General features: G+C 39.0%; 1 protein-coding gene across 1 annotated transcript; it reads left to right on the top strand.

Moving 5' to 3' along the window:
• The first annotated feature begins 4,381 nt into the window (after positions 1-4,381).
• Positions 4,382-19,784, top strand: LOC145980982 (uncharacterized). Its single transcript, XM_083114072.1, has 3 exons — positions 4,382-4,501; positions 15,761-16,098; positions 19,594-19,784. Exons 1-2 carry the CDS (start codon positions 4,490-4,492, stop codon positions 16,055-16,057), a joined length of 309 nt encoding a protein of 102 aa, XP_082970198.1. The 5' UTR covers positions 4,382-4,489; the 3' UTR covers positions 16,058-16,098; positions 19,594-19,784.
• Positions 19,785-26,613: the final 6,829 nt, after the last annotated feature.

Below are 26,613 nucleotides of genomic sequence, written 5' to 3'. Positions count from 1 at the left end.
TCTATCTTTCTCTTTCTCTCTTTCTGTACTGTCTCATTTTCTCTTTGTTTCTCCCCCTCTACTCCTTAACCAATCTCCCGTCCTTTCCTTTCCTATACATACTTCTCTATCACTTTCATCTCTCATCTTCTTTCCCTCTCATCTCTTTTCCCCCCTAAAGGTAGTCCACGTACTCCTCTGCGAATGTGTTTATGTGGTCTGTTCTTCTGTGTGTCTTGTTCACCCTAAAGACAAAGCAATAACCACTGGACGATGTTAAACGCACATCTGGGAAAATGCCAGGAAACACGTTTGGAAAGCCAGGCCTCACGCAACAGTCGGAAGCCAAAGCCTCTGGAATTGTTGGCAGGCAACACGGAGTAGTGTTAGTGTGTGACACATCTCGCAACAGATTGCTAGTTGTTGGAGCCATGCGTACCGCAATTTCCGCATTACTTGGGGGTCAATTTCCGCCTTGCTTCCAGGGAAATTGAGCCAAACGAGGAAAATTTCCGCTAGGGACGCTATCGAGACGAGATTCGTCGTCTCGTTCTTGGTCTCGTTTCGAGTTCCAAATACATCTCTGATATCCACTCGAGTGTCGAAATACGAGGTGATATCCAAAAATTTTGGGACTGGTCAAAAAACAAACCTGTGCTATTGCCCGTCATCGTCCTTTGAAATGGTCCCCTTCCGCACGTACAGTCACGAACACTTTTTGCTTGTAACATCCTCATTGACTTATAATGGCATCATTACAACCCAGTACTGTCGGTGACTGTACACACCGGTCCCAGGCACCCTGGAAGTTGTTTTGTGTGAGGGTGTGCAACACTGCTTGCATTTCCGCTTGGATCATCTCAATCGTGTCAAACCGGAGGCCTTTCAATTTGACCTTCAGTCGGCGAAACAGGCAAGAGCATCAGTTGGCCAAGTCAGGCGAGTAGGGTGGGTGGAGGACGACAGTCACGTTATTTGGAATTGTAAATTGTGTTCTGGGGGGAGAAGGTATGCCTATTGCATAATTATCATTGTCTAACTTTCGCTTTTAAAAGTTGTTAATTGACAAAAGTGGTAATCAGGGCTTATTTTAAAGTGAGATTGGGTTTACCACTTTCGTTTTCCCTAGTTTACTGCTTCAATTTTAAAAAATTGATTTTCTCAAGATTCGAGAGTGCCTGCAGCCCCATCACCTCCCCCTATAACACAACGAGGGTGGCTCCACCAGTGGAAAAGTTTCGCAGGGAACAGTTCCAATGTTTACAATTCTATGCTGATGTAATGCTTTATACAATCGGCTGTAGGCATGGGGTGTATGTAAAATAATACACATGGCTTGTAGGAAATCTGATTGGTTATTCCAGTATCGGTTTTGCAGTAATCTTGCTCATAGATATATAGGGCTTATGATAAATCTAAAATAAAATATACAAAACAGTAATTTTGTCTGTAATATTATATGGATGGGAAACTTGATCCCTTACATTGAAAGAGGAACATAAATTAAGAGTATTTGAAAATAAGGTCCTTAGGAAAATCTTTGGACCTAAAAGGGATGAGGAGACAGGTGAGTGGAGAAGGTTACATAATTTAGAACTGCATAATTTGTATTCATGTCCAGATATTACTAGAATGACTAAATCAAGAAGACTTAGGTGGGCAGGCCATGTGGCATGAATGGGAGAGGAAAGAAGAGTTTACAGGAAACCTGATAGTAAGAGACCTACAGGGTGGACAAGACGAAGATGGAGGGATAACGTTGAGATGGACCTAAAGGAAATTGGTAAGGATGGAAAAGATTGGATTGATCTTGCCCAGGAGAGGGACAGGTGGAAAACTTTCTGCAGCGATATACGTACGTTCGGGTTTACGAAGGCTAGAGAGTTAGTTAGTTATGAAAAGTCTATAGGTACCACTCAATATAAGTGCCACATTGAAGTTGGGGACCTAATGTTAACTATGTCAATTGATGATGCACAAAAATGGATCAATCTTTGTTTTGATGTTCTGTGTGTGCCATAAAAATGCATAGTTGAGCTAAAATAGTTTTTTTATAGTTTTCTCTTGTTTGCTAGGGGACGGATCTTGTCCGAACTGGGAACATTCGTTTGTTCTCTCTGCGCCCCGCACGTCCATAATTCATTCTTTGGTCTCACCATATCTTTCGGGGGTGGGAATGAGGTTTGTTACACATGTTACACATCTTCTCCAGAGGATGAACACGTTCATAGGTCGTAGCTCCACAAACTATAACAATGACTGAATCCAGTTTCAGCTTGTTCTTGATATCTCCTTATCTTTCTTGATTGTTACGAGTAATAGCTTTAAAAGAAGGTTCTATGTTGCGACTGGAACTTTAGTATCTACTTTAAAATAAAAGAGTGCTCCTTTCTTTAACTAAACCATGCAAGAAAGAAAAACCCTCCGAAATATTATACTTTACTAACACATATTACTATCACTCCTGTAAGTTCAAAAGTGTCCACGTGGTTTCCAATTATTCTAGCACTGATATCAGCAATACACTAATTACATTATTTTATGTTGCTTATTTATATCAAATTATTTTCTGTACACATTACGTAGTGACAATAATGATCACATTAAACAGTTATGTTCAATTCATTTTAAGCCAAATTAATAGTAGTTAGCACCATCTATTGAGCCGATATATATTTACAATATGTTTGGGCGCTGCTAAACGTTTTGTAAGTAAGTATTAGTCAATAGATGGCGCTCATTATCCTTATGAAATAAATGCTAGAAGAATCCGGATAAATATTATTCTATGATAAAAACCAGAGGTACATGAATTTGAACTATATCTTGTTCGTGTACGAAAAAAATATGTAAATTCTTGAGTAAGGAAGTATATTAAGTATAGATAATTACAGAACGCTGTTGTGTATAATGTATTGCGTTTAGAGAATTAAAAAACACAGGTTAAAAGCCGCTACTTCAAATTGACGAGAGGTGTCTTAGGGCATTATTTTGTTCATTTCTATTATTTTATTCTATTATAAACATATTGTATTATACAGGTATACAATGATGTTCGTTAACGATTTGTGTTCAATCTTACTCGACACTCGAGTGACTATACTAGCACCACCCCCCCCCCCCCCGCTATTCTTCTAGTTCACTGCACTATTTGATTCTCTGCACTCTCGTGTGTAGTTGGTTACGAAGTGCAACACCTAGCCGTCTACTTCGTCGATTTGGTGCCACGTATTGTATTTGGTGTCTCCACCGTTCCCACCACGCTCTGGAGCGGTGTACGGTGTGGTGTATGGTCACGTGGTGCGTGCTAACCAATGAAACGTACGTTGAAAGCAGCAGACCGACATTTGTTCAATCTACATCGCTATTTTTGTTTTGATCACTATTTCCTTGTACAGGGTCAACGAAGATAGTAATAAGGTGTGTTTTATACAGCGTATATTGATACGCCTGTAGATTGAATTGTATCATCTGCAAATATGTTGCATAAAGAAAAACTACCGGAGTACTAATTGAGGTGAGTGTAGTATACATATATAATCCATAAGTATTACCGTGCAAATTGTCCATCACCATGTTCGTGCACTTTATTTGACCCAATAAGAGCTTCAAGAATTAAAAGAAAACTCAAAACAAGCTGTTGACAACTTCTGCACCAGCATACATAAAAATCCATCGCTTAAAGACACACAGGATGTAAGAGAAAAATTAATGAAAATAGTCATGGACAATTTGCATAATAATACTCATGGATCCCACTGTACCAGCCTCACACTGGGAAGCACCTGCACTACATCTGGTGTCAAAAAAGTGTAGCTAACTAGATGGACGTGTTGATACGTATTTTTCAGACACTAGTAAGGTATTGTTGGAATTGGTTATCGTTCCCTTACATCTAGAATCTTATATTTTGGTTTTCTTTTAGCATTCGTAGAGCCCTGAGTATTGCTGAACTTACGTCGAAGCTATCTTCTTTCTTATTATGAAACTGGAACCACTTCCGCTCAAAACATGCGAATTCACTGCTTTGGACTGAATCGGCACTAAGTGGCGCCTGTTGCATCATGGGAAATGAAGCTCCATTTGACTGAGCACGCTCAGTTCCGGGGTCCTGAGAAGTGACATGCATTTTCCTTTGAGCAACCATCCCTCTCACACTCTATAAACACACACACACACACACACATCGGCGTAAGTATCGGTAAGGTACCGTTTTTCGCAAGTGAAAGGAAGAGAATTCATAATTTCCTGTCCCGCAGTGTCTCACAGAAGGAAGCCAGCTGAGAACGGAAATGGGAGTTTTGCGCTGGGCATCAGACGATCGGGGAACGAATAAACAGCATCTTGCAAAGACGCGGAAGTTGGAAAATGAAAGCGTGCAACTTGCCGGGGGAACAATTCTTCAATTACATATATATATATCCGCCAGCATTCGTCTTGGGGACAGTAGCAAAACGTCGTTCGTGCAAGAAATCTTTTTAGCTTTCAGAGTGAACTTACTGTTCCAGCCATGAGGTTTTTGGTGAGTAGAGTAAAGACTTGTTCTGTGCCACATAGAAACTTACTTACCTGAGGGGGGTGGGGGCTCAGAGGCCTCCACATTTTTTTTTATCCCAAAAATTCATCAAATCATTTTGTTATTGATTCACTGCCTTTTTTCTTTCTTTACACAGGTGTAGTTATATAATAATTACAAAATTACTATCATTAATAAAAACTAAGAACCAATTATTGAATGAGGGTCACACACATATAAAATCTCAAAATTCACTAAACACTAAAAGAACATATTAATGTTGTATCAATGCGTTTTTATATATACAGGTGCAGTTATATAATAATTATTTTATTAATTTTTTATTTGAACACAACAGGCGAATTCCCAATTACAGCTACAGCCCCCTCCGAAATTTTGAGAAAATGAACATTTTCAAACAAAAGCATTAAAGATTCTGAAAGGGCAGGAGTGGTAAATGCAAACCCACTTAAAATGACTCCATTGCCTTTTTGAAAGTGAAAAGTTCTAAATACACGTAATATCTTTTTGTGTATACTGCCCCACAAATCCTCTAATCATGTATCATGATATGAATGCACACCAACAATGTATTGTTATTATTTACTGGTATCAATAAGCAAATATATAACAATAACAAATATAATAATAATAAAATAATAAATTTTTGGGTGGGCTCGGGCTCCCGAATAAAAATCCTGCTTACGCCAGTGCTGGGTGCAAGTGACCTATGTGCTACTATGTGAATTTAATGTTTTCGAAAACATTCTAGCAAAAGCAGGATACGAATAGAGTAGTCACATTTAATGTACAGTCACCATCAAAAAGAAGGTACACCTAGATTCTAAAATAATCGCTTCCCTGCAATGCTTTATGTGGGTTGCCTAACTCTAAGGCGATAAATGAATTTTAATAATAAATTTTCAATGGCAACTTCTACCACCGCCTTAGTGTTAGTTTTATGGCCGTTGACTGTACATAGTGGCAGGTACCTTGCAAGTTGTTAATTCAGTATTATTTTCCTCTAACAGTTTTTCAACGCTTTGTTAATTCAAAGTTGGGCCCCAGGCGAAAAAGTCGTGGCTACGCCCCTGGTTTGAATGTCAAGTGGCGCCTCTGTGGAAGGGTGCTTTAAGCGCTGACTCGCATCTGACAATAATGGCCATGCTGTTCTTGTTCACTATCAAACTAGATAGTATAATATCGATGCTTAAATATCGAAAACGAATTTTTAATAATCCTAAAAAACAATGGTCTATTTTTACATCCTCGAAAATATTAAGATAATTTATGCAGCAATAAACTACAATTTGTTATAATTTATTCATCAACTTTTATCTTTATATTTCATTACTTTTTATGTCACAAGCCGACGACACATCTCACATAAATCGCTACATAAGTATGCCAGAAATATATTAATTCTTCAATTAGTATCTGTATGCACTTAGAAGCTGCTAATAATTATCACAACATTTCACTAAAAGTATATCTTTACGTAATCTTTTTTTAAATTGGGCATTTCGCCCGACCCTGTGGCCGAGTGGATAGCACGTCGCGCTGCGACGCCAGGGCTTCCGGGTTCGAGTCCCGGGTAAGGCATGGGTATTTGTGTTTGTCCAAATGAGAAAACTGAAAATTGAGAATAACCGAGAAATGGAAATCTTAGTCGACCTCCGTGGCGAAGTGGTTAGGAGAGCGCGCTACAACGCCAGGGGTTCTGGGTTCGAGTCCCGGGTAAGGCATGGGTATTTGTGTTCGTCCAGTTGATAAGAAACAAAGAAAATGTAAGAATTGAAAAGTGTAAAATTGATAAAAAGAGTGAATGGTGGGGGATACCTCCGTGTAGGGGGTATTCCCTTAAAAAAAAAAAAAAAAAGTGGTTAGCCCATCGCGCTGCGACCCCAAGGGTCCCGGGTTCGAATCCAGGTCGGGCTTGGTTGTTTGTGAATGTCCATTCATCTATTTCATCATTTCATCACTCATCCCCATCTTCGCAAATTAGCCAAGAGGCACAAAACGCGAAGTAAAATAAACTAAATCAAATCAATCAAAATCAAAAATTGGGCATTTTAATTTTTGGACTAAATGCAAATCTCTTTTTACTATTAATTGTTATTTTCGTTTGTTACTTACATTTTATACTATTTAATAAGTCCTGACATCTAGTACAAAATGTTTCCAGAACCTATTAGCCTGTCTAAGTAAAACAAATTTTGTCAATGAATGTATCTTGTACAATCACGCACACTTCTAGGTTGTAATATTCACATTGACTCTCAATGAAATCGTTACAACCCAGAAGTGCCCGTGACCGTACAAACATAGTTCTTCTATTGCACAATGAAACCTTTTTAACATAAAAAGTATTAATGGTCTTGATATATTTTTATGGTCTTATTGGTCAGATGTCGAGAGTAACCTAGTCTTGCATTTAGACATTAAAGATGTACCGATAGATGGCTCTGAAGTATAAAAGAAGAATGATAAATAACAGAAAAATAGTGCTTTTTTATTAACAACGTATGCAAATGTGTTTAATAATTATACCATAAAAACAAATTAAAAATATATTGCTTCATATTTCATTTCTAGCCGCATGAAGACAGAAATATCAAAGTATCTTAGATATACAGGGTGTTTCTAAAGGTCGTTTACAACGCTTGGGAGGTGATTCCTCACACGAAAACAAGCAAAAAGTCTAAGTTCCATTTTTACGACTGAGGCTTCGTTTCCGAGATAGGAGCCTCGCAAAAGGTGACAAAGTGAACGTCACACCTGACTGGGACGAATACTATAACAGATAGAGAGGCGGTTCCAAGGGAATCATAAAGGAATCGTATGTGCTCAGTCCGGAAGTCACTATGAAAAGTTCACTGCACGCATGCGCAATGGAGTCCTCAAAGGAATTGGGGATTTCCAGCAAGAACAATGCATGGAAAAGGTATGTAACGCAGCAAGAAGGACCGTGACAATGAGAAATGCGTTCAAGACAACACATCCCGACCTCAAACATCAAAACATGAGCACCGAACACAAAATCCGAAAAGTTGAGCACGGTTGCATACCCCAGTTACACGCGAGGAATGAACGAATCATGTCATGTGGCATACGAGAGACACATTACTTCACCAGGAGGAGGGAAAGAAAAACACAATATCAGATGATTGCGACAACGTGTATTTTTACACGCGACAACTACGTAATATCCCCCCCCCCCGCACACACACACACAACAAACAACAAATGCTACAATGTCTTATGCACAGACAGTGCGTGTCACTGTACACCAACTGAAGATGTCACTTTCACCACACAAAGGGGGTGGGGAGCAATACCAAAAGTGTTCGCACGCGATCATTGTGACGTAAAAGAGACCAGTTTTGGAAGCGCTGCACAGGCAAGTCTGGCTCTCGTAGTCTACGTTTGACCTTCATGACTGCTCTTCCCGCGAGAGGAGCTCGAAGGGTTGGTTCTCTCCGGCAGTCGTTCCAGTCGTGTTGCAGGTGCTGGGATATGATCAGCAGTTCGCTCTAGGTTGTCATACGCATTGAAGAGTACTAGTATGTTGTATTGAAAGAAGTTGACGTGGTGGAGTGGGCAAGTCAAGTATCGCAACAATTGGTCTGTGGTGTTCGTACGGTGATACGGCCAATTTGTGCAGTGTGCCAGTGTTAAACAGAAACAATAACTTTCCAGTTCCAGCTACCTATTACACAGATGGCTGCGTATACGACCCAGCAGCTAGCAGACATGCATCTCATGTATGGGGAGGAACGTGGTAATGGCCGTGAGGCAAGGCGTCTTTATGGAGAACGCTTTCCACATAGACGTTTACCGTCTCACACCTTCTTTCAGGTAGTGGACAGTCGACTGCGTGAAACAGGGTCAGTGTTACCACCGCGGCAAGAAGTTGGAAGACCCCGAAGTGTACGCACACATCAGTTTGCAGAAGATGTGTTAACAGCGGTCGCAGAACATCCTGGCACCAGTACGCGAGTGCTCGCTCGGGCACGAAACACGTCTCATGTGAATGTTTGGCGAGTGTTGTCAGAGGAAGGAATGCACACTTTTAAACTGAAGAAAGTACAAGAACTGTTACCTCGTGACTTTCGCCCTCGTATGGAGTTTTGCCAATGGTTGTTGCATCAGCTGGACACAAACCCTCACTTCGGGGCAAACGTATTGTGGACAGATGAAGCCATTTTCACCAGGATGGATGTCTTCAATAGTAGAAACAGTCATGTATGGGACTTTGACAACCCACATGCACTTTTTGTGGCCCATCACCAGCACAGGTTTTCAGTGAATGTGTGGTGCGGGATAGTACATGATCATTTAATTGGACCATACATTCTCCCTGTTCGCCTGAATGGTCGCACGTATCATGCATTTCTTAGTGAGATTCTGCCTGAACTGTGGGAGACCGTACCATTGGCACTGCGGCAAGAAATGTGGTACCAACACGATGGTGCACCAGCTCATTTCGATTGTAATGTACGACATTTCCTGCATGACGTGTTTCGCAATAGGTTCATTGGTAGGGATGAGCCTGTGCCTTGGCCACCGAGGTCGCCAGATCTCAACCCTCTCGATTTTTTCTTCTGGGGAGAAATGAAAACATTCGTATACGACACACCTGTCACATCAGCTGAGGACCTCGTTGCTCGCATCAACGTTGCCGCCGCGACGGTAGCAGATACACCTGGCTTGTTTGCTCGTACTCGACAATCCTTGATTCGTCGCTGTCATCTCTGCGTAGAAGTAAACGGCAGACATTTTGAAAACCGTCTGTGATTATTGCCCTCGGCAAATACCAGTGAGAACACTCTTGGTATTGTTCCCCACCCCCTTTGTGTGGTGAAAGTGACATCTTCAGTTGGTGTACAGTGACACGCACTGTCTGTGCATAAGACATTGTAGCATTTGTTGTTTGTTGTGTGTGTGTGTGCGGGGGGGGGGATATTACGTAGTTGTCGCGTGTAAAAATACACGTTGTCGCAATCATCTGATATTGTGTTTTTCTTTCCCTCCTCCTGGTGGAGTAATGTGTCTCTCGTATGCCACATGACATGATTCGTTCATTCCTCGCGTGTAACTGGGGTATGCAACCGTGCTCAACTTTTCGGATTTTGTGTTCGGTGCTCATGTTTTGATGTTTGAGGTCGGGATGTGTTGTCTTGAACGCATTTCTCATTGTCACGGTCCTTCTTGCTGCGTTACATACCTTTTCCATGCATTGTTCTTGCTGGAAATCCCCAATTCCTTTGAGGACTCCATTGCGCATGCGTGCAGTGAACTTTTCATAGTGACTTCCGGACTGAGCACATACGATTCCTTTATGATTCCCTTGGAACCGCCTCTCTATCTGTTATAGTATTCGTCCCAGTCAGGTGTGACGTTCACTTTGTCACCTTTTGCGAGGCTCCTATCTCGGAAACGAAGCCTCAGTCGTAAAAATGGAACTTAGACTTTTTGCTTGTTTTCGTGTGAGGAATCACCTCCCAAGCGTTGTAAACGACCTTTAGAAACACCCTGTATATATGTATTTATCTAAATTAAATTAATTAAATTTCGCTTGCAAAAAAATTTGTGTTTATTTCATAAAGGGTAACTATTAGATAAGCTGGAGACGGATTTCTTAAAATTTACAGGAGAAAACACGAGAAGGTACTTACGGAATTGCGTTCTTGTGGACTTTCTGAAGCCGGGGAAATTGTTTTTTTGAATCGTGCAACTTATTTGGCCTGTAAGTAAGGTATTTTTCGTCATTCATGCATCTCCGTTGTACGATAGCTCGTGCCGCCATTACGGTCGACTACGTGAATCAAATGTTCCGTGCGATGTTGTCCGGATATGCGTAATTGAACGTACTGAGGATTTTTTTCGATGAAGCACATATTTAGGGGTGAAATGAGTGCTAATAGAACCTAACCTAACAGGCCTAACCTAACCTCGTAGGCATACCTCGTCCCCGTGAATGGTTAGTGGGGCTATCGTGACCAGAAAAAGAAAAAGGTACTTAACGGCTGGCCCGACGAAATAGCAACGACCAATAAATAATTATAATGTTAAAAATTACGCTTTTTTCATGGGGAAAAAAGTTATCCCCAGCTTGAAAAATGTTCCGGTATGCATATGAGGTAAGTAAAAATGATTTTTATTTGAAAAGAAACGAGTTTAATGTGTCTCCGGCTTATCTAACTGGTACCTCATAAAGTTCTCTTGACGTGTGTGTTTAAACGTTCAAAACTTTAAACGTAATACCATTATACACATTTAATATGTAATGTGCCGTTTCCTACATTTTCGAGGTCGCTGAACTCGATGAAACCAGTTAGAATGCCATACTCATAACCTCAAAAGTTAACCTAAGGGATCATATTTTAATCAATTTAGAGAATGCTAATTTCCTGATTGAAAGAAGACAGAATACATGAACTAGGGACCCAACATTATGAATAAAAAAAGGTAGATATTGATTTGTAAATGAATTCTGTATATTTCCATTTGCTTTATATAAGTATCATTGGTGAAAGTATTAATTTATGTTCAGCGTAGATCTATAGAAGAAATTACAAGGAAACGCCTGAGGTAAAATGAATGCGTTATGATTTCCTAGTTTCCAATAACTATAGATTTCTCGTCCATCAATCTTTGCACTTTCATGGTGATAATTCTTCCCTACCTGGTCCTTGTGCAAACGATAGCAAGGGTTATTGTAACTTGCAAAGGACACCCAACGAAAATTACGTCACAGAAAACTAGTTCCCGCGCACACACACCTGTCGTGGCGTTGCTTACACAATCGGAAATTACGTAACGAGATCACGTGTTGTGCGTACTGAAGGTTAGATGCGAGATCTGGAGCTGACGGTTCTTTTTCTTAATTCTCTTTTTGTAGGCGAAGGTTGCCAATGTGAACTGTTTGGAAAAAAAAGAACGGTTCCCCTCAACCCGCTCTCTCTTTGTGACGTCAGACGCGTACGTAAAATTGCTTCCAGCGTAGGGCATTGTCCAGGTCTGCATCTTTCTGCGATGTTGCAGTTCACTGCATGAAATGGTCGGCCTTCATTCATCTTCATAAGCCCCAAAGAGCCTAAAGGCAATGTACAGTGGGAAGCGTGTACAGTCGCTTATTGCAGTTCAAAGATTTACGATACACATTTCGTAAATAAGTGTAAAAATAATGTCTGAGTTATTTCACTAGTGTCAAAGTATCAAGAATAAATTAATTAATTGTGGAATTACATTGTATTGACAGTTTTGTGTTCCAATTTAGATTCATTGATTTCTTTTATTTTACTTCGCTTTTCTGCCACTTCGAAATTCGACATCGAATAGAATAATTCAATAAGAGTACTCTGTCCAGGTCATCACTGGTGCAAGGCCGCACAAAACTTCAGAATGGGGGAGGATCGAGTGGGCAGAGCGAAGCAGTACACGCTGCTGCGAAGGCTGAGAACAGGCAGTCGCTTTACCCCCTCCAAGCAATCCCATTCCCTGTCACGTGTTCATTGGTCCAGCCGTCTCGCGCCACTACTTGCGCAGAGACTTGTTTTCGTTCGCACGCTCCAGAGATTGCCGGGACAGAGTATAGTGTTGAAGGTTTCTTGAAGTATTTTGACAATTTTAGCCTATTTAGTCCCACTGTTTCCATTTGGAAAAAAATATATATTTAAATTAGGGAACTGTACTCTAAATCTATATCCCGCAATGCTAGGAACAAGTTCTAGTCGAAAGATGGGGCTTGGAATTTAGTCAAAAACTGGACGATGGCGTTGTTTATTATTATACAGAGCCAAATTCAATAAAAACTCATATATGTGACAAAAAGAAACTTGGGATTCTCGCCCTGTAAGCAGGGTCCCGGGTTCGATTCCCTGTGAAGGCACTTTGTGACATTCCTTTCTGGTGTTCGCCAGTGGATCACTACGTCACCGTAGCTACCCAATCTCCCTATGCGGCGGAGTTATGAGACTCTCCTTAATGTTATGCTACAATGAGCATTCTCAGGACGTAACGATTTGAAAAAGAAATAGCTTCTTGCCATTTTACAAATTTAATAAGATATTTCACCTTTAAACAATCACTGCAAAATAACAATATTCACAAACACAATCACATTTCAATTAAGCTGCGGCTTTTCCTTTATAACCGTGTTTTTCACAAATTTAACATCATCTCACGCAACTCAACTTACATTTTTCCTTTTCACGCACTGTTCTCCCGGCAACGGAATCAATAAAAGATTGGACAGTTCTACAAATATTTATAAACCGGAAATGACTTCCGCTTCCGACATTGCGTGCAACAAAAATACAGCAAAAATTACAAATTTAAATCAGCACAAACAACAGTATTGAAATTAACAAATAAATCAAACAGATTTCTGTGAAATTAACAGAAAACAAATAAAATATTCCATATGGCCAAAATAAACAAGGCGTATCAACTTCTCACTTCCAATTGTAGGTGCAGTCCTCTATTAGCCTATCTAAGTATAAAGTAGACATACAACTTTGTGAAAACATATTTCTAGTGTACAGTGAAATACTTTTAGGGACATTCTTCTCACTTAAATAACCTTGATGAGAAATTTTCGGGACCTTGTATATAGTGGAGAACAACACCCAGAGCACAATAGAATGATACGGAACATAATAGAAGGGGATAGAGAAAAAAGATATAGGGAGAGGGGGTGATAGTGCAAGAAAGAGAGAAGAAAGTGTGCAAAGAGATAGGAGAAGAAAATGAATGAAAATAAATATACAGAAACAGGGGAAGCATAATAAGAAGATAAAGAAATGTAGGGAAAAAATGAATAAATAGAGGGAAATTGAAGAACAAAGCGAGAAAAACGGAGAATTGTAGAGTGAGATTGTTTCCCTAACGTCTTACACTGTTCAGAATTTACAGCTTGGTAGCAAGCAGGGACAGGGGGACTAGGGGACTAGGGGGGGGGGCTGAAGCCCCCAAAACTGGTCTCAGCCCCCCTGTGGCCCCCTACATTTTTGTAATACAGTAGATGCATTTCGATCGAAAACTTAGAAAGCAGAATTTTCCTTTATTAAACTTCCATCAATATTGAAATACATTTTCTAGTTCGGTTAGATCGCAAGGTTAAATAGGGGGGAGAACAGCTGCAGATATGCCTGGATAACTGTGGCCACTGATCATTTATTTGATACGAAGTAATTGGCCAATCTAGACGCCATACTTGCTACGAAATCTGATGCCTGTCTGGTAGGTGAACGTATTCAGTGACTGTGAGATTGTTCTTTGGTTGCTGGCATATACAGTTTGTGAATAGGTCTAGCAGGTGTGGCAAATGAATTTTTCACGGATAAGTACTACGACGTCCAGAAGCGTTATGTTTATTTTCTATTTGTTAGTTCCTCATTGGAGTACCGACAATTGCACGAGTGTTAGCGATGTTCTCTCATTGGTTTCGTCGTTATATCTATTCTTCTCGCTGCAAATATTCGAGAGGGACAAATACGATGATGAAGAATCATAGAGTACACGAACTACCTGATTCTTAAATGCTAACATTAGAATTTGGCTCCCACCCCGATAGTCTAGCCGTAAACCTGATATCAATGGGTCCTGGCTTCCATCCCCGGTCGAGGTATAACATTTCATTAAGTGGTTCGGTTGGGATTTCACTAGAAACTGTAGGTCTCTGTGCATATTGTCGACCTTAATACAAATCTAATAAACTAATCATTGCAATACGGTGCGAAAATCAGCATGCTTTGGCAATTTTATTGCTCGCAGTCTTAGTCCTACATCTTAATTAATTATAATTTGTGAGGTTAGAAAGCAATTTCTGCAGTACCGTCATAGTGGTATCCGTGCAGGAGAATCAATCTTTGATCCAATTCGGATCAGTATTTATGCAATATATTCTGAAATAAAATTGTAATCTTCAGCAGTTATTTTCACTAATCAAAATGCCCAGTGCAAGGTTTGAAACTCTATTAATTGCTTTTATGTCAATATATTTGTCTCCTAATGGAGGTGAATTTGTATTGAAAATATGTTTGTTCCTTGAGAGTGGCACCTCCAATGTTGACGGTATTTCTCGTATCCTCACCATTTTTAGCCCTAAGTTCTGAATTTCAGTCGTTGAACAAGAAAACGTAAGATATTTCATCATGACAGCAGAGTAAATAATATCATTAACACATTTTCTATTCAAGGGTGGTGTTGTTTATTTCAGGCTTCCTTTATTAAGTTAGTACCACTTTTCTGAAGCACGAAAAGCTTCAATGATCTTTGCCGCTCCCTGTTGTTGTGATTTGGAAAATTTAGAGTTATGACACACTATGAGGTAGAAATGAACTAAACATAAGAATCCTTCAGCACCTCCTTGCAATGGTTGAAACATTAAAATCTGCCTTTTACGAACTTTACAAGCTTTGTGTTATTGAAATGTGCATAGATATCCCCATGAACGGCTGTTTGCAGAAAATCAGGTATTATCTTCGTAATCGAATTTGTAACGAGACTTGAGTGCTCCATCTATTGTCTCTTTGAGAAAGAGCTTGCAAAATCCTTGGATTTAAACAAGGTTGTAGCTTCTCATGAAAATATACGTATCTTATCGTATTTCTTGATGTGGTTCATTTTCTCATTTTAGCAAAAAAAAAAAAAAAAGTACTCAACTCTTTACTTAGAAATAGTGTTATGTTTATATCTATACGTTTATCCGTAGCTTTTATGACGTATTTTGTACTGTAATTAGTAAGTCTGTGATATTATTCCACTCAAAAATGGCTTTGGAAGAGACAACAATAGAATTATTGCATTTTACATGACATGAAAGATCCGTGCCTAAAAGTACTTTTGTGTGTGATGGAACAAAATGCAGTGATTTATCTTTGGATCTAACTGTAAAATATCTCACTGTTAAAAATATACCGTAGGAAAGTTTTACGTAAATACTTTTTAGCTGGTATAAGTTAGCACCCCGAGAATTTGACTTCGAAATCTTTAGCTCCCCACTTATTTCAGGCTGGCGCCGTCACTGGTAGCGAGTCATAACTCCCGAAGCAACCAATCAACAAGCGAGGTGATGACGTCATCTCTTCTCAGCACCTATCGCCAATCTTGTTACTCACGCCATAGGCTGTTGGTAGGCTCGCTAACCGGACTCGCACAGTCAGACTCTAGTAAACAATAATCGAAAAATAATCTATCTAGAAAGATGTGGCTTGTTAATTGTACACGCTAAATAATGTTTTCTTCTTGTTTTTCCAGGCGCTGCTCTTTATCCTGTACGCCTTCACGGTTGAGGCACTGCCAATCGACAAACTGGACCTATCCTCCCTTGGATCTTTCGACGGTTTGAGCGGAGGGGAAAGCTACGACTTCGGCCACCATCACCTCCCGAGCGCTACCTCCTACTCGAACGTCAATGTCATTCGACACGGCAGCACCCCGGTCGTGAAGAGCGTTTCCGTCGGACACGGATTCGAACACGGAGGCGGCGATTTCGGCGCTGGCATCGGAGGATACGAATTCGGTGGAGATTTTGACGAAGGCCTTCATCTATAAGCCTTACCCAACACGAGAACTTTCACTTTCAAGCTTATAAGGTATGCAGAGTCTTAGTTCATTGTTGCTTTCACCGTTCGGCAACCAACCGAATTCCTGATTGTTGTCTTGTTAACTGTGATCTGTTAGCTACTGAATGTTACGTCCAAATTCCTTCGGTAGAAACTCCTTCATGGGTTTTGAATAAGTCAGTTGAGATGTCAGTCAAGATCAAACGTCTCGTGCAAGTCATTGCATGACTCGCTGACCGCAAGGTTGTCCCGTTATTCGTTTTGCCTCAATACGCACTGTGGTTCCTTCCAAGATAGCCTAGTGGATAAAAGTAATGCTCTTTAAACATGGGGTCCAGTATTAGAGCTCCAGTGCATAAATGTATGGATAATAAACCTTTTCGAGCAAGGCCTTATCTCCGCGGCTAGCCACGGTACCCGACCTGTTGAGTGAGATGAGTCAAGGCAAAATGGATAATAAACTTTTTCCTGCTCCCACAAAAATAGGCAATAATTAGGCTGGAGAGTTCGATGAACTAACAGATAGATCTCTAACTACGCTCTGGTAATGATCAGGCTGGAAAGTTCATACGAACTTGTGCATAAATATATGTGTGTGTGTCTATTTTCTTTAATTTAAGTGCATAACATTAATGCTCTTTAACAATAAGATTCTGAATTCGATCTCCTGTTCATTCATATAATTTGTGTGTTGATGTATTTTAAAAACATTTATTTAAAGACGTTTATGTTCTTCTCTAGTACTTACCTATCATCATCTCAGCACGGACACTGAGATGTTATGTTTGGCCAAGTCTAGAGTGACATCTGTTGGTGGCTTTTGAAATAGACGTGTTTCTTTTGTTTGAGTTTTTGTCTTTAACATCTATGCGTGTATTGGTTCAGTATTAGAGCTCCAGTACATAAATGTATGCGTGTGTGTCTATTTTTTTTAATTTTAAGTGCATAACATTAATGCTCTTTAACAATAAGATTCTGAATTCGATCTCCTGTTCATTCATATAATTTGTGTGTTTTAAAAACATTTATTTAAAGACCTTTATATGCTTACCTATCATCATCTCAGCACGGACACTGAGATGTTATGTTTGGCCAAGTCTATAGTGACATCTGTTGGTGGCCTTTGAAATAGACGTGTTTTTTTGTTTGATTTTTTGTCTAACATTTATGCGTGTATTAGTCTTTGAAATACAAGTGTTTCCTTTGTTTTAGGTTTGGCTTAAGCCCACGTTATGCACAGATTGGCTAATCACAGTTTACCTCCACCGGGTATCGAACCCAGGACCATTTGATTATATTATGGTCCCATTACCATTTGGATCATAACAAATGGTCATAAAAAACAAAAAAAAACAAGTGGCCATTTCTGTTTAGGGCACTTTGGGCCTTTGCAGACAGTTGCTATAATTAATATAACTCAGCTAAGAAAAATGATAGAAAGCTGGGGTAAAAACCATTATTTTCAGCACATTTCATGCTACATTTTTCACCATCTCTAATGCAAATTGTTGAAAATTAGGTTCAAAACTGATATTTAATTTTGAATAAAAATCCAAGTTTAGGATTTTTTTCTTAGTAGGGAAATAATGTTTCTAAACTTTGCCGATGGACTTCAATGTGAATGCTATTGTCTATACATGGTGCTTATAAAGTGTAACCAATGGCAGAACTGACAACCAGCACATTATCTTGATGCAAAACCTGTTCCACATGCCCGCCACCAATGTCAAACAGTTCCTCACAAGTTTCAGTGGGTTTTATCGAACTCCATTCAAATTTTGAGGATCCGGGGCAGTTGTTATGCTTTCAGAACAGTGGGATTAGGGGGCGTGGGGGAAGTTGCTCCCCTCCATGCTAAACTTTATGGGAAAGTAAACTGTCCTTGCCCAGTTTTGGCACCTTCCCCCTCCTATTACAAATTTACAGGGTGTTCATAACATCTGTAACGAATGTTGTACTATTTGCTGATTAAAGGTGAGGTATGGAACTGACAACAGATGAATGCGTGGCGGTAATGTTTATGGATGAGAGGGACTTTGCCATATAAGGAATCTTGAAATGTCATGTTGTAGCCTGTGAAAATCCTGTATCTGCATCATCGGGAAACAGTGGGGGCCTTACCCTGCATTCGAACCCCCACAGACCCAAAATTGCCAAAACAAATTACCTTTAAAATGGCATTTATGACCTAGTACATGCAAAAAAATGTCCTAAAAATTCTGAAATTTTTGTAGAACAAATTTATAAACTACCAAGAGAAATTCAAATTACAAATTAACCTTACAGTGTTAATTAACCACATGTTCATTGCGTATGGCAGTACAAGTAAGAAAGTTCACTTTTGGTCATAATTTACACTTTAAGTAATGAGTTGCAGCACACAACGAAAATCATATGCAAATTTTCAAAAGTGAATGATTGTCGGTTGTCGGACAAGAGAATTGAATTGTTACACAACAGCTTGATCAACAATACTGCACAGACTGTCTTTGTTTCTTGAAACACAGTCGTTCAGAACTGCGCTGAAGGCAATGAGACGAGAGTCGGTAACCTTCAAAGGGTTACATTTGGATGTAAAATGCCCCTTCTTTCACCAAAATGTAGAAAAATGCATAACTTTTAAAAGGCCGACAAATGACTTAAACGGTTTAAAAAGTTTAAAAAATGACCTTTACTCCAAAAGGGTAAAAAAAACAAAGGCCCTAACAAAAGCATTCCAATTATTCAGTTACGTGTAAAACACGTTCCTATCTACACTATGTACCAAAACGTAATTAGGCACCTATGATGGTGGTTAATTTAGTATCTAATTTGAATCATTTAGTATCATTTACTAGGACCACTGGTGGTTCTTCGTGGCACAATGAACTCACACGCATACTGTACAATACTAGACAATGAAATGCTTCCAACCTTGTGGCGTTTTTACGGAATGGACCCCTGTTACTTCCAGGATGACAATGTTAGGTGGCATGTTTCGGAGGCTACTATGCAGTGGTATGCCGACAACAATGTTCACCGATTGGTCTGGCCTGCACAGAGTCCTGATCTCAATCCCCTAGAACACCTTTGGGAGGCATTGGATTGGCGGGTGAGGTCTCGGGAGATGCGGCCAAATTCCATTGTCCAACTGAGTGAGATCTTGCAAGAGGAATGGCGGCACATTCTAATGGACGTCCTCCACAAACTAGTCGAGAGCATGCCTGCCAGAGTGGCTGCTGTTATAGCAGCAAGAGGTGTCTCCACGAGGTTCTAACAGGGTTCGTACTACCAGACAACCATTTTGTACACGTGCCCAATTACTTTTTGGTAGATATTGTACTTATGCAACGTTTCTGCCTTACCAAAAAAAGAAGATGCATTTGTATCAAAATCCTAACTCTACTAATCACTATACCAGAGAGACAATAGTGTAAAAATGAAAAATTTAAGGAAACTAGTTATTTGAAAACATACCTAAGTACTTTGTGCAATAACTGAAATATATAATAAGCACTGAATAGTTTCTCGTTTCTCTCATTTCAGATTTTGTGTTCGTCCATATAAAGATCTCCCCAAATGTCGTCTCAAGACTGTTCGATATGCAAGTAGCAACATTCACATGCTGAAAATTATTTATTACCTGTCTTCCTTCCTTTCTTTAATTGTTGACGACTCAGGGTATGTTGCTTGTGTATCACTTGTATAATGTTGAAATAAAGCTTTACAGTTGTGTATTCTTTTGTTTGTTTTGATACACGTATTTCGTAATGCGTTGTCTTCATTGAACTCTTTTCTCTAATTTGTAGTATCTGCTTGTGTCGTGATAGTAAAAAAATCGTGTGTTGTTATATTTCAAGGGCCTCTTCGATACCCGGTGGAGGCACAAAGTGGTTCGGATCCCACTTTAAACAGCCGCAACCGAATTGCGCACACCTTAGATCCAGAATTGCGCACAAATCTCACTGACCTGTTTTGCGCACAGATTTTGATCCAATGTTGCCACTTTGATAGCTTTAAAGTCTGTGCGCAAAACTGTTTTTTTTTCTTTCTTTAGACAAGAAGAGAGAGAGAGAAATTAGAAATAAAATAGTAAATCTCTTAAGGATTAAATAAAAAATATAATTTGACCAGTAAATGTAGCAAGTCAAGATACAATTTTCATACCAATTTACATAATACAGTAAGTCACTATTGATGTTTTCAAGATACAATTTTCTTACCAATTTACTCAAACTCAAAAGTTAGGTTAGGTTAGGTTAGGTTAGATTATTGACTGCACAACAAACACTTCTGTCAATCGAAGCTCGTGACCTTCGGTGTAAATACGGAGATACACCGACCATTACATTCTAGTCCACCAATTAGGTTCATCCTCTATGCCTATCTAATGCTACCCTTGCAGCAAAAACACGTGTAAGTCCACACACACACACACAAACAAACACAACAGATTACATCTGACAACATCGCCTCATTTTGTTGTGCGCAATCCTGTACATTGTGACAGCTTGTCAACGGCTTATCAGATACCACTGATAAAACCGGAAAAGTGTGCGCAATCCCGCTGTAGCCCTGTAGGTCCAGTCCCGATTAGCCTAACTGTGCATAAAGTGGACTTAAAACATCAAATCAACCAATTAAATTAGCCTATCTGAATAATATACAGGGTGGTCCAAGAGTATGAAGACACCAGAATAAAAGTTGAATGACATACCGTACTAACACTGTACATACTCAACAATATATCATTCAACTTTTATTCAAGCGTCTCCAGTGTTTTCGACCACATGTTAACTGGACTTAAAAATTTGGCAAAACTCTTTCTACAGTTAAGTTCTACCGTGAAATAGTCTTAGCTCTCCTTTCTACTCATGTACAGAGCAATTCCAGAAAAACGCCAAAATTTTAAACCAGTGAAGAGCAATGTGCTGTTCATTGTTTTAAAGAAGAAAATCTTGAGATTGCGAATGTGTTTCTCAACTGAAAAAATTGTCTGTAAAAATTACCTCATCAATTACTATTTCACTAATATTGACTGAGAACATCCATATTATCAACATCAAGATTAGGGGAAGTCGGGGGAATATGAGAATAGTTAAGGTTTTTTATTAAAAATCTTAAAATCCGTATTTGTTACAGTTTTAAACGCTTCTCCGTTTGATTCTTCAGCTTGTTTTCTACTTTAACCCAAAACAGATAAAAGAACAAACAGATAGTTTCTTGTAAAAACAATATTTTACAAAATAATGTCAAGTTGCTCATATTGCCCCAAACACGGGGTAATATGAGGATAGACCAGGGGTAATATGGGCAACTGCAAATAAAGCTGGATATATAAAAAATTTTACATTTTTTTTATTACACCTGGTAGTTATTACAGTGAAATACAAAAGTTTAACACAAAATTTCCGTTTCCAACATTTGGAATGCTTCAAGCAAATATAGTGAAAAGAAAAAGGTTCTGAAATTCACCAGACAGAAAACTAATACAAATTAAACATCTTGCATGTACATGTATCCTTTTGTCACATCATAAACTGAATCCACACAAACACAGCACGTCTCTGTCACATGCGAGCTTTCACTGTAGTTCTCACACCTTACCATTTATGCTCTACACAAGCACAATCCACCACAAAAGCAAAGTCTCCATCATCACCACACAAAAAAATCATTTGCAGTTTTCTCATACAAAGGTGGCTCCATCTTCCTCAATGTTTACACCGTCCTCATGTAACCACTTGCTGCTATTCTCACACCTTAACCATTTGTCTCCATTGAAGTCATCGCTGTACTTTCCTCCGCAAACAGGACACATACAATCGTCATTAGTTAAAGAATGAATAAATTATTCATTAATGTATTTCATTGTTATTTGTGTATTTACATATTTGTTTATAATATTGTTAAATTACATCCATTTCTTTAATTTAAATGTTCTAAAGACCAGAATAATTAATCTATTAATCTAATTTTGGAATATTGCATAGACGAAAATAGTTGCTCATATTTCCCCATTTCTGCTCATATTACCCCGAATACCTCTGCTCATATTTCCCCAGATGCAATGATTTGAATTACCATCTCCTGTGCCACAATGCTTTCATGCAACGAGTTTCATTCTGAATAGAAAGCCTAATCACTACGTTTTCAGATTACTATTATGGCACTTTTTCAGACTTTAGCCTTTACAAATATACCTAAATAACTATGAGACTACATTTTTACAAAAAAAAATCACGGTCTTACATTAAAATGACGCTGACGCGATAAGGACTGTCGCTAGGCTCACGACATTTAGTGGGTCACTGATAGATGCTTCAACGAAGTGCTACCAACTGTCGGACGTGGAAACGAGATTCTCCTCTTGGCGGTGCGCGCGATAATGCTTCAACCTGCTCATATTCCCCAACTGCTCATATTTGCCCGACTTCCTCTATGTGTGTAGCAGTATGTACAGGGTGTTTCAATAGAGAGGTAACTGAAAGTATCCAAAACACATGATGTTTAGTTACATTTTTATTGAAACACCCTGTACTTATGGGAATAGTGATTGCATACTTAATTTACTTACATATTTCACTGATTTTTCTACAAGTTTTTTTTTTATAATTTCGCACGTTTTACCCGCATAAATATCCACTCGAATGGGATTTATTGTTCTTTCAAAGACATAATTTTGAATTTTATTTAGTTCTATTTTCAGTATATAACCAAAAGCTTCTAAACAACATTTGCTCATGTACGAGATAGAAAAATGTGGCTCCCTCTTGTGGAATTCTCTTCATAATATTTCGAGATTTCTAGAAATCAATTGTAGGTTTCATTGTTCGCATCCAACCAAATAAAAACTGCAATATATCGCATGATCAATTATATTTCTCAATGTTTTACACGTACTTTCAGGTCAATTACGAGAGAAAGGTGGAAACAACTTGTCATAAAACGCCTTTCAAATCTCGTTAAAAGAAACAGAAAACAACACGATCCGTATAGGATATTTAATTGAAACGTTCAACTGCTTTTTAAGGTCCTGTTCTACCCTAATATTTACATGGTCCTAATATCTAATATAGTCCTAACTGCTCGTTTATGTTATGTCATAAATACTCGGTTTTGGAGGTAAGGTGTTCACCTTTATTTAGAAGAGCCTAAGAGAAGTGAGATGTAAGGACAGAAGAGAAAGGGATTTTCATTTATCTCTTGTCTCTCTTTTTACATCTTAGTTTATGTTTCTTTCTTTCCTTCTATCTTTTTATCTTTCTCTTTTACCTACAGAGAGGGAGAGGGAAAACAAAAAGTGGTTAAGAAAAGAGAGAGAGGGAGAAACTAAGTGAGAGAGAAAGAGAGAGAGATCCTTGAGCTTTTCTTTCTCTCTTTGTCTTCATCTTTTTCTTCATACTCTGTTTTTCTTCCCTCTTTTCTATTTTCTTTCTGTCTCTTTTATTCAGGGAGATAGAGGGTGAGAGAGAGAGAAGGAAGAAGGAAAAGGGAGAGAAGAAAGAAAGGGTGACAGAAGAAAGATGGAGAGATAGACATAGAAAGAGGGAGAGAGAGAGAAAAAGATAGAGGGAAGAAGAAAGAGAGAGAAACAGAAATAAAGGACATAGAGTTAAAGAGAAACGCAGAGAGAGAGGAGGAGGGAATCTTACTCTATCTCTCCTTCCCTCTTTTCTCTTCTCTTTTTCTATTTTATTTAGAGAAAGAAGAGGAGGAGAGAGAGAAGAGAAGAAAGAGCGAGAAAATAGAAAGAGGGAATCTTTTCTCTTCTCTTTTATCTCTATTGTTTAGAGAGAGAAAGAGGGAGAGAAGAAAGAAGAAAAAGGGGGAGAAAATGGAGAGAGGGAGAGAGGATAGAAGAAAGAGTGAGGGAAAATAGAAAGTGGTAGGAGAGAGAGAGAGGATACAAGAAAGAGTGAGGGAAAATAGAAAGTGGTAAGAGAAAGACAGAGAGAGAGAGAGGATAAAAGAAAGAGTGAGGGAAAATAGAAAGTGGTAAGAGAGAGACAGAGAGAGAGAGAGAGTGAGGGAAAGTAGGAAGTGGTAGGAGAGAGAGAGAGAGAGAGAGAGAGAGAGAGAGAGAGAGAGAGAGAGAGAGAGAGAGAGAGAGAGACTATTCAAAAGTAAAAATGCCTTGCTCTCACTGTGCCAACCAGTAGTATTGCAGGTTAACGAAGCACTGGTGCATGGAATCATAATTTTTTATTTAAATTTGTGTTTCTCTTACTTTTGAGTTGGTGTTTTCAGTCACTCTATGCTAATTGGGACTGGACCTACAGTTTAAAGTTGGATCCGAACCACTATGTGCCTCCACCGGGTATCGAACCCGGGACCCCATGATTACAAGGGGACGATGCTACCACTGCGCCATCGGGGAGGCCTGTGTTTCTCTTACTCTACATCGCTGTGTCTAATCGCGACTATGAGGATGAATTATGAGTATATGAGAATGATGAATGAAGATGAACACTACTTGGTGGTGAGATCGTGATTCGATCACTCATCACGACAGTCGGGAACAACATTCAGTGTCACGTGCTTCGTGTGTTATTGATGCATGTCGTCTTTTACCTTGTATTTATGGTGAGTGTAGCATTATGGCCTTCGATGTTGTAATAGCAAGAGATAATTTCAACAAAATTTGGACGAACTTAATATACCTGTCACTTGACCCTCTTTACTAATTAATACACATACATTCAATTACAACCTTTTAACTTGTTCCTTTCTTTTTCGTGAAGAGACCATTGTGCAAAATACCTTTCTCAGAATGACCTTGTACAGTGAAAACTACAGTACTTACCGTACCAAGATGGATGCCCACTGGAATGGACTTGAGCAACCTGTAATTGCTTTTATATTAATTTCTTTCTTATATTTTTATTCCTTTTACCCCTTTCACAGTTTTTCTGTCTTACTTTCTGCAGACTGTCTCCTCATCTTTATGTGCCTTCCCGTTCGGATCCCACTTTAAACTGTATGTCCAGTTCCGATTAACCTTTCTGTGTATAAAGTGGACAAAACAATTCAATCAATCCTTTTTCTTTATGTTTTGGAATTTTCTTCCTTCTCTCTCTCTCTCTCTCCTTCGTTCTCGCTGTTGTTATCTCTTACTAACTTTTGTCTTCTTCTTTCCCTTTTGCTCCCTTTCCATCTCTCTGACGCTTCTTTTCATTCTCTTTGTCTCTGACTATCTCTTGTTTCTTTCATTTCCATTATGCCTTTTGGGTAAAACTGTTAAAGCCGGGAATCGTCTGTAACTCGTTTATTCTGTAATTGTTAACATTCGTACTTACTTATTCTGCATTGGGAAATATTGTTTAACAAGGAATTTCGCTCTTTTTAACGAAATTAGTATCTATTGTCGAAATATCGAGTAATTATTGTTCGTTCTTTTCTCGTTTCCTGAACACTCAAAATGACGTGCAAATCTTGACTAGCGTTGTGTTTCAAACGCCAAAGCAGTGTATCAACCTTATTAACAGAAAAATTCCCGCATAGTTCCGAAAACCATTCCCGCATAGTCCCAAAAACCATTCTGTATCGTATAACCATCCACGAATAGCCCCAAAAACCATTCACGATAGCCCCACGCACCATCACGGTAAGGTTAGGTTAGGTTGCTTTAGGTTGGGCAATATAGGAAAAAACTGTGTGTTTGCAAACACTTCCCTGGGATTACATCATCAGATGCTCGCAACATCCGGTTCAAGTACATGGATGGAAATGCAAACAACAGCTTTCGTGCATCGGACGGACATTATTATAGAGAAATACATGAATTAGCGGTCAAATACACTGAAAAATACGAGAAAACACTTCTACGACCTTCCGAAATTACACAGAAACTCAATTCAGTAAGTACTTTCTCCTGTACATTTAGTTTTACCGCCTTTTGTTATTTTCTTGCTCTTTCTCTCTCTCTCTCTTTCCAGTTGTTTCTTTCTCACTCGCCTATATTGCTGCTCCTTTACTCTTCTCTCTCTATTGCATTTTTCTTCCACCCTCTCTTTTGTCGCTCACTTCTTTTATTTCTCTCTTCCTTCTCCTTTTCTTTTAAAATCCTTTCTCAATTTTCGAACAGCCCAATTTATCACGGGCTAGTTCTTTCTGCGCTCGCTAGATGACAGCACTTCAATGTATAAAGTTCATTTACCTCTACAAAATTTCTACTTGACAAATACAACGTTCTCTTGCATTTTCAGTTACAAATTAATGCTTTTGATTTTATGCATTGCGTGATTACCCCTTTCTAATTGCAGTTCAATGCATAACTTATCAATTCAGCGAATAGCCACAAGAAATATACCCAGAAGGATAATAATATACCCAGACAAGCACACGCAAAAGCAGAAGTGACGTGAGGCCGAACCCTTTCACAGCACGGAAGCAAGAAGGTAAGTGATGTTCCATTCAATTCGTTAGAACTTTCATAAATTCCCCGTATCACTTCACCCCTTGTGTTAGAGATTGCTATCCATGATCACGTGTTAAACGCTAATGATTTTTACAACTTGAGGGAAAGCTCGTGGTTAGTGGAGTAGATTATGGATTGTGATGAGT

This window comes from Lepisma saccharinum, chromosome 28 (assembly GCF_977018435.1).
Source record: "Lepisma saccharinum chromosome 28, izLepSacc3.1, whole genome shotgun sequence".
Lineage (NCBI taxonomy): Eukaryota > Metazoa > Arthropoda > Insecta > Zygentoma > Lepismatidae > Lepisma > Lepisma saccharinum.
Note: the sequence above shows the minus strand (reverse complement) of the source record. Positions and strands in the feature narration are given on the sequence as shown.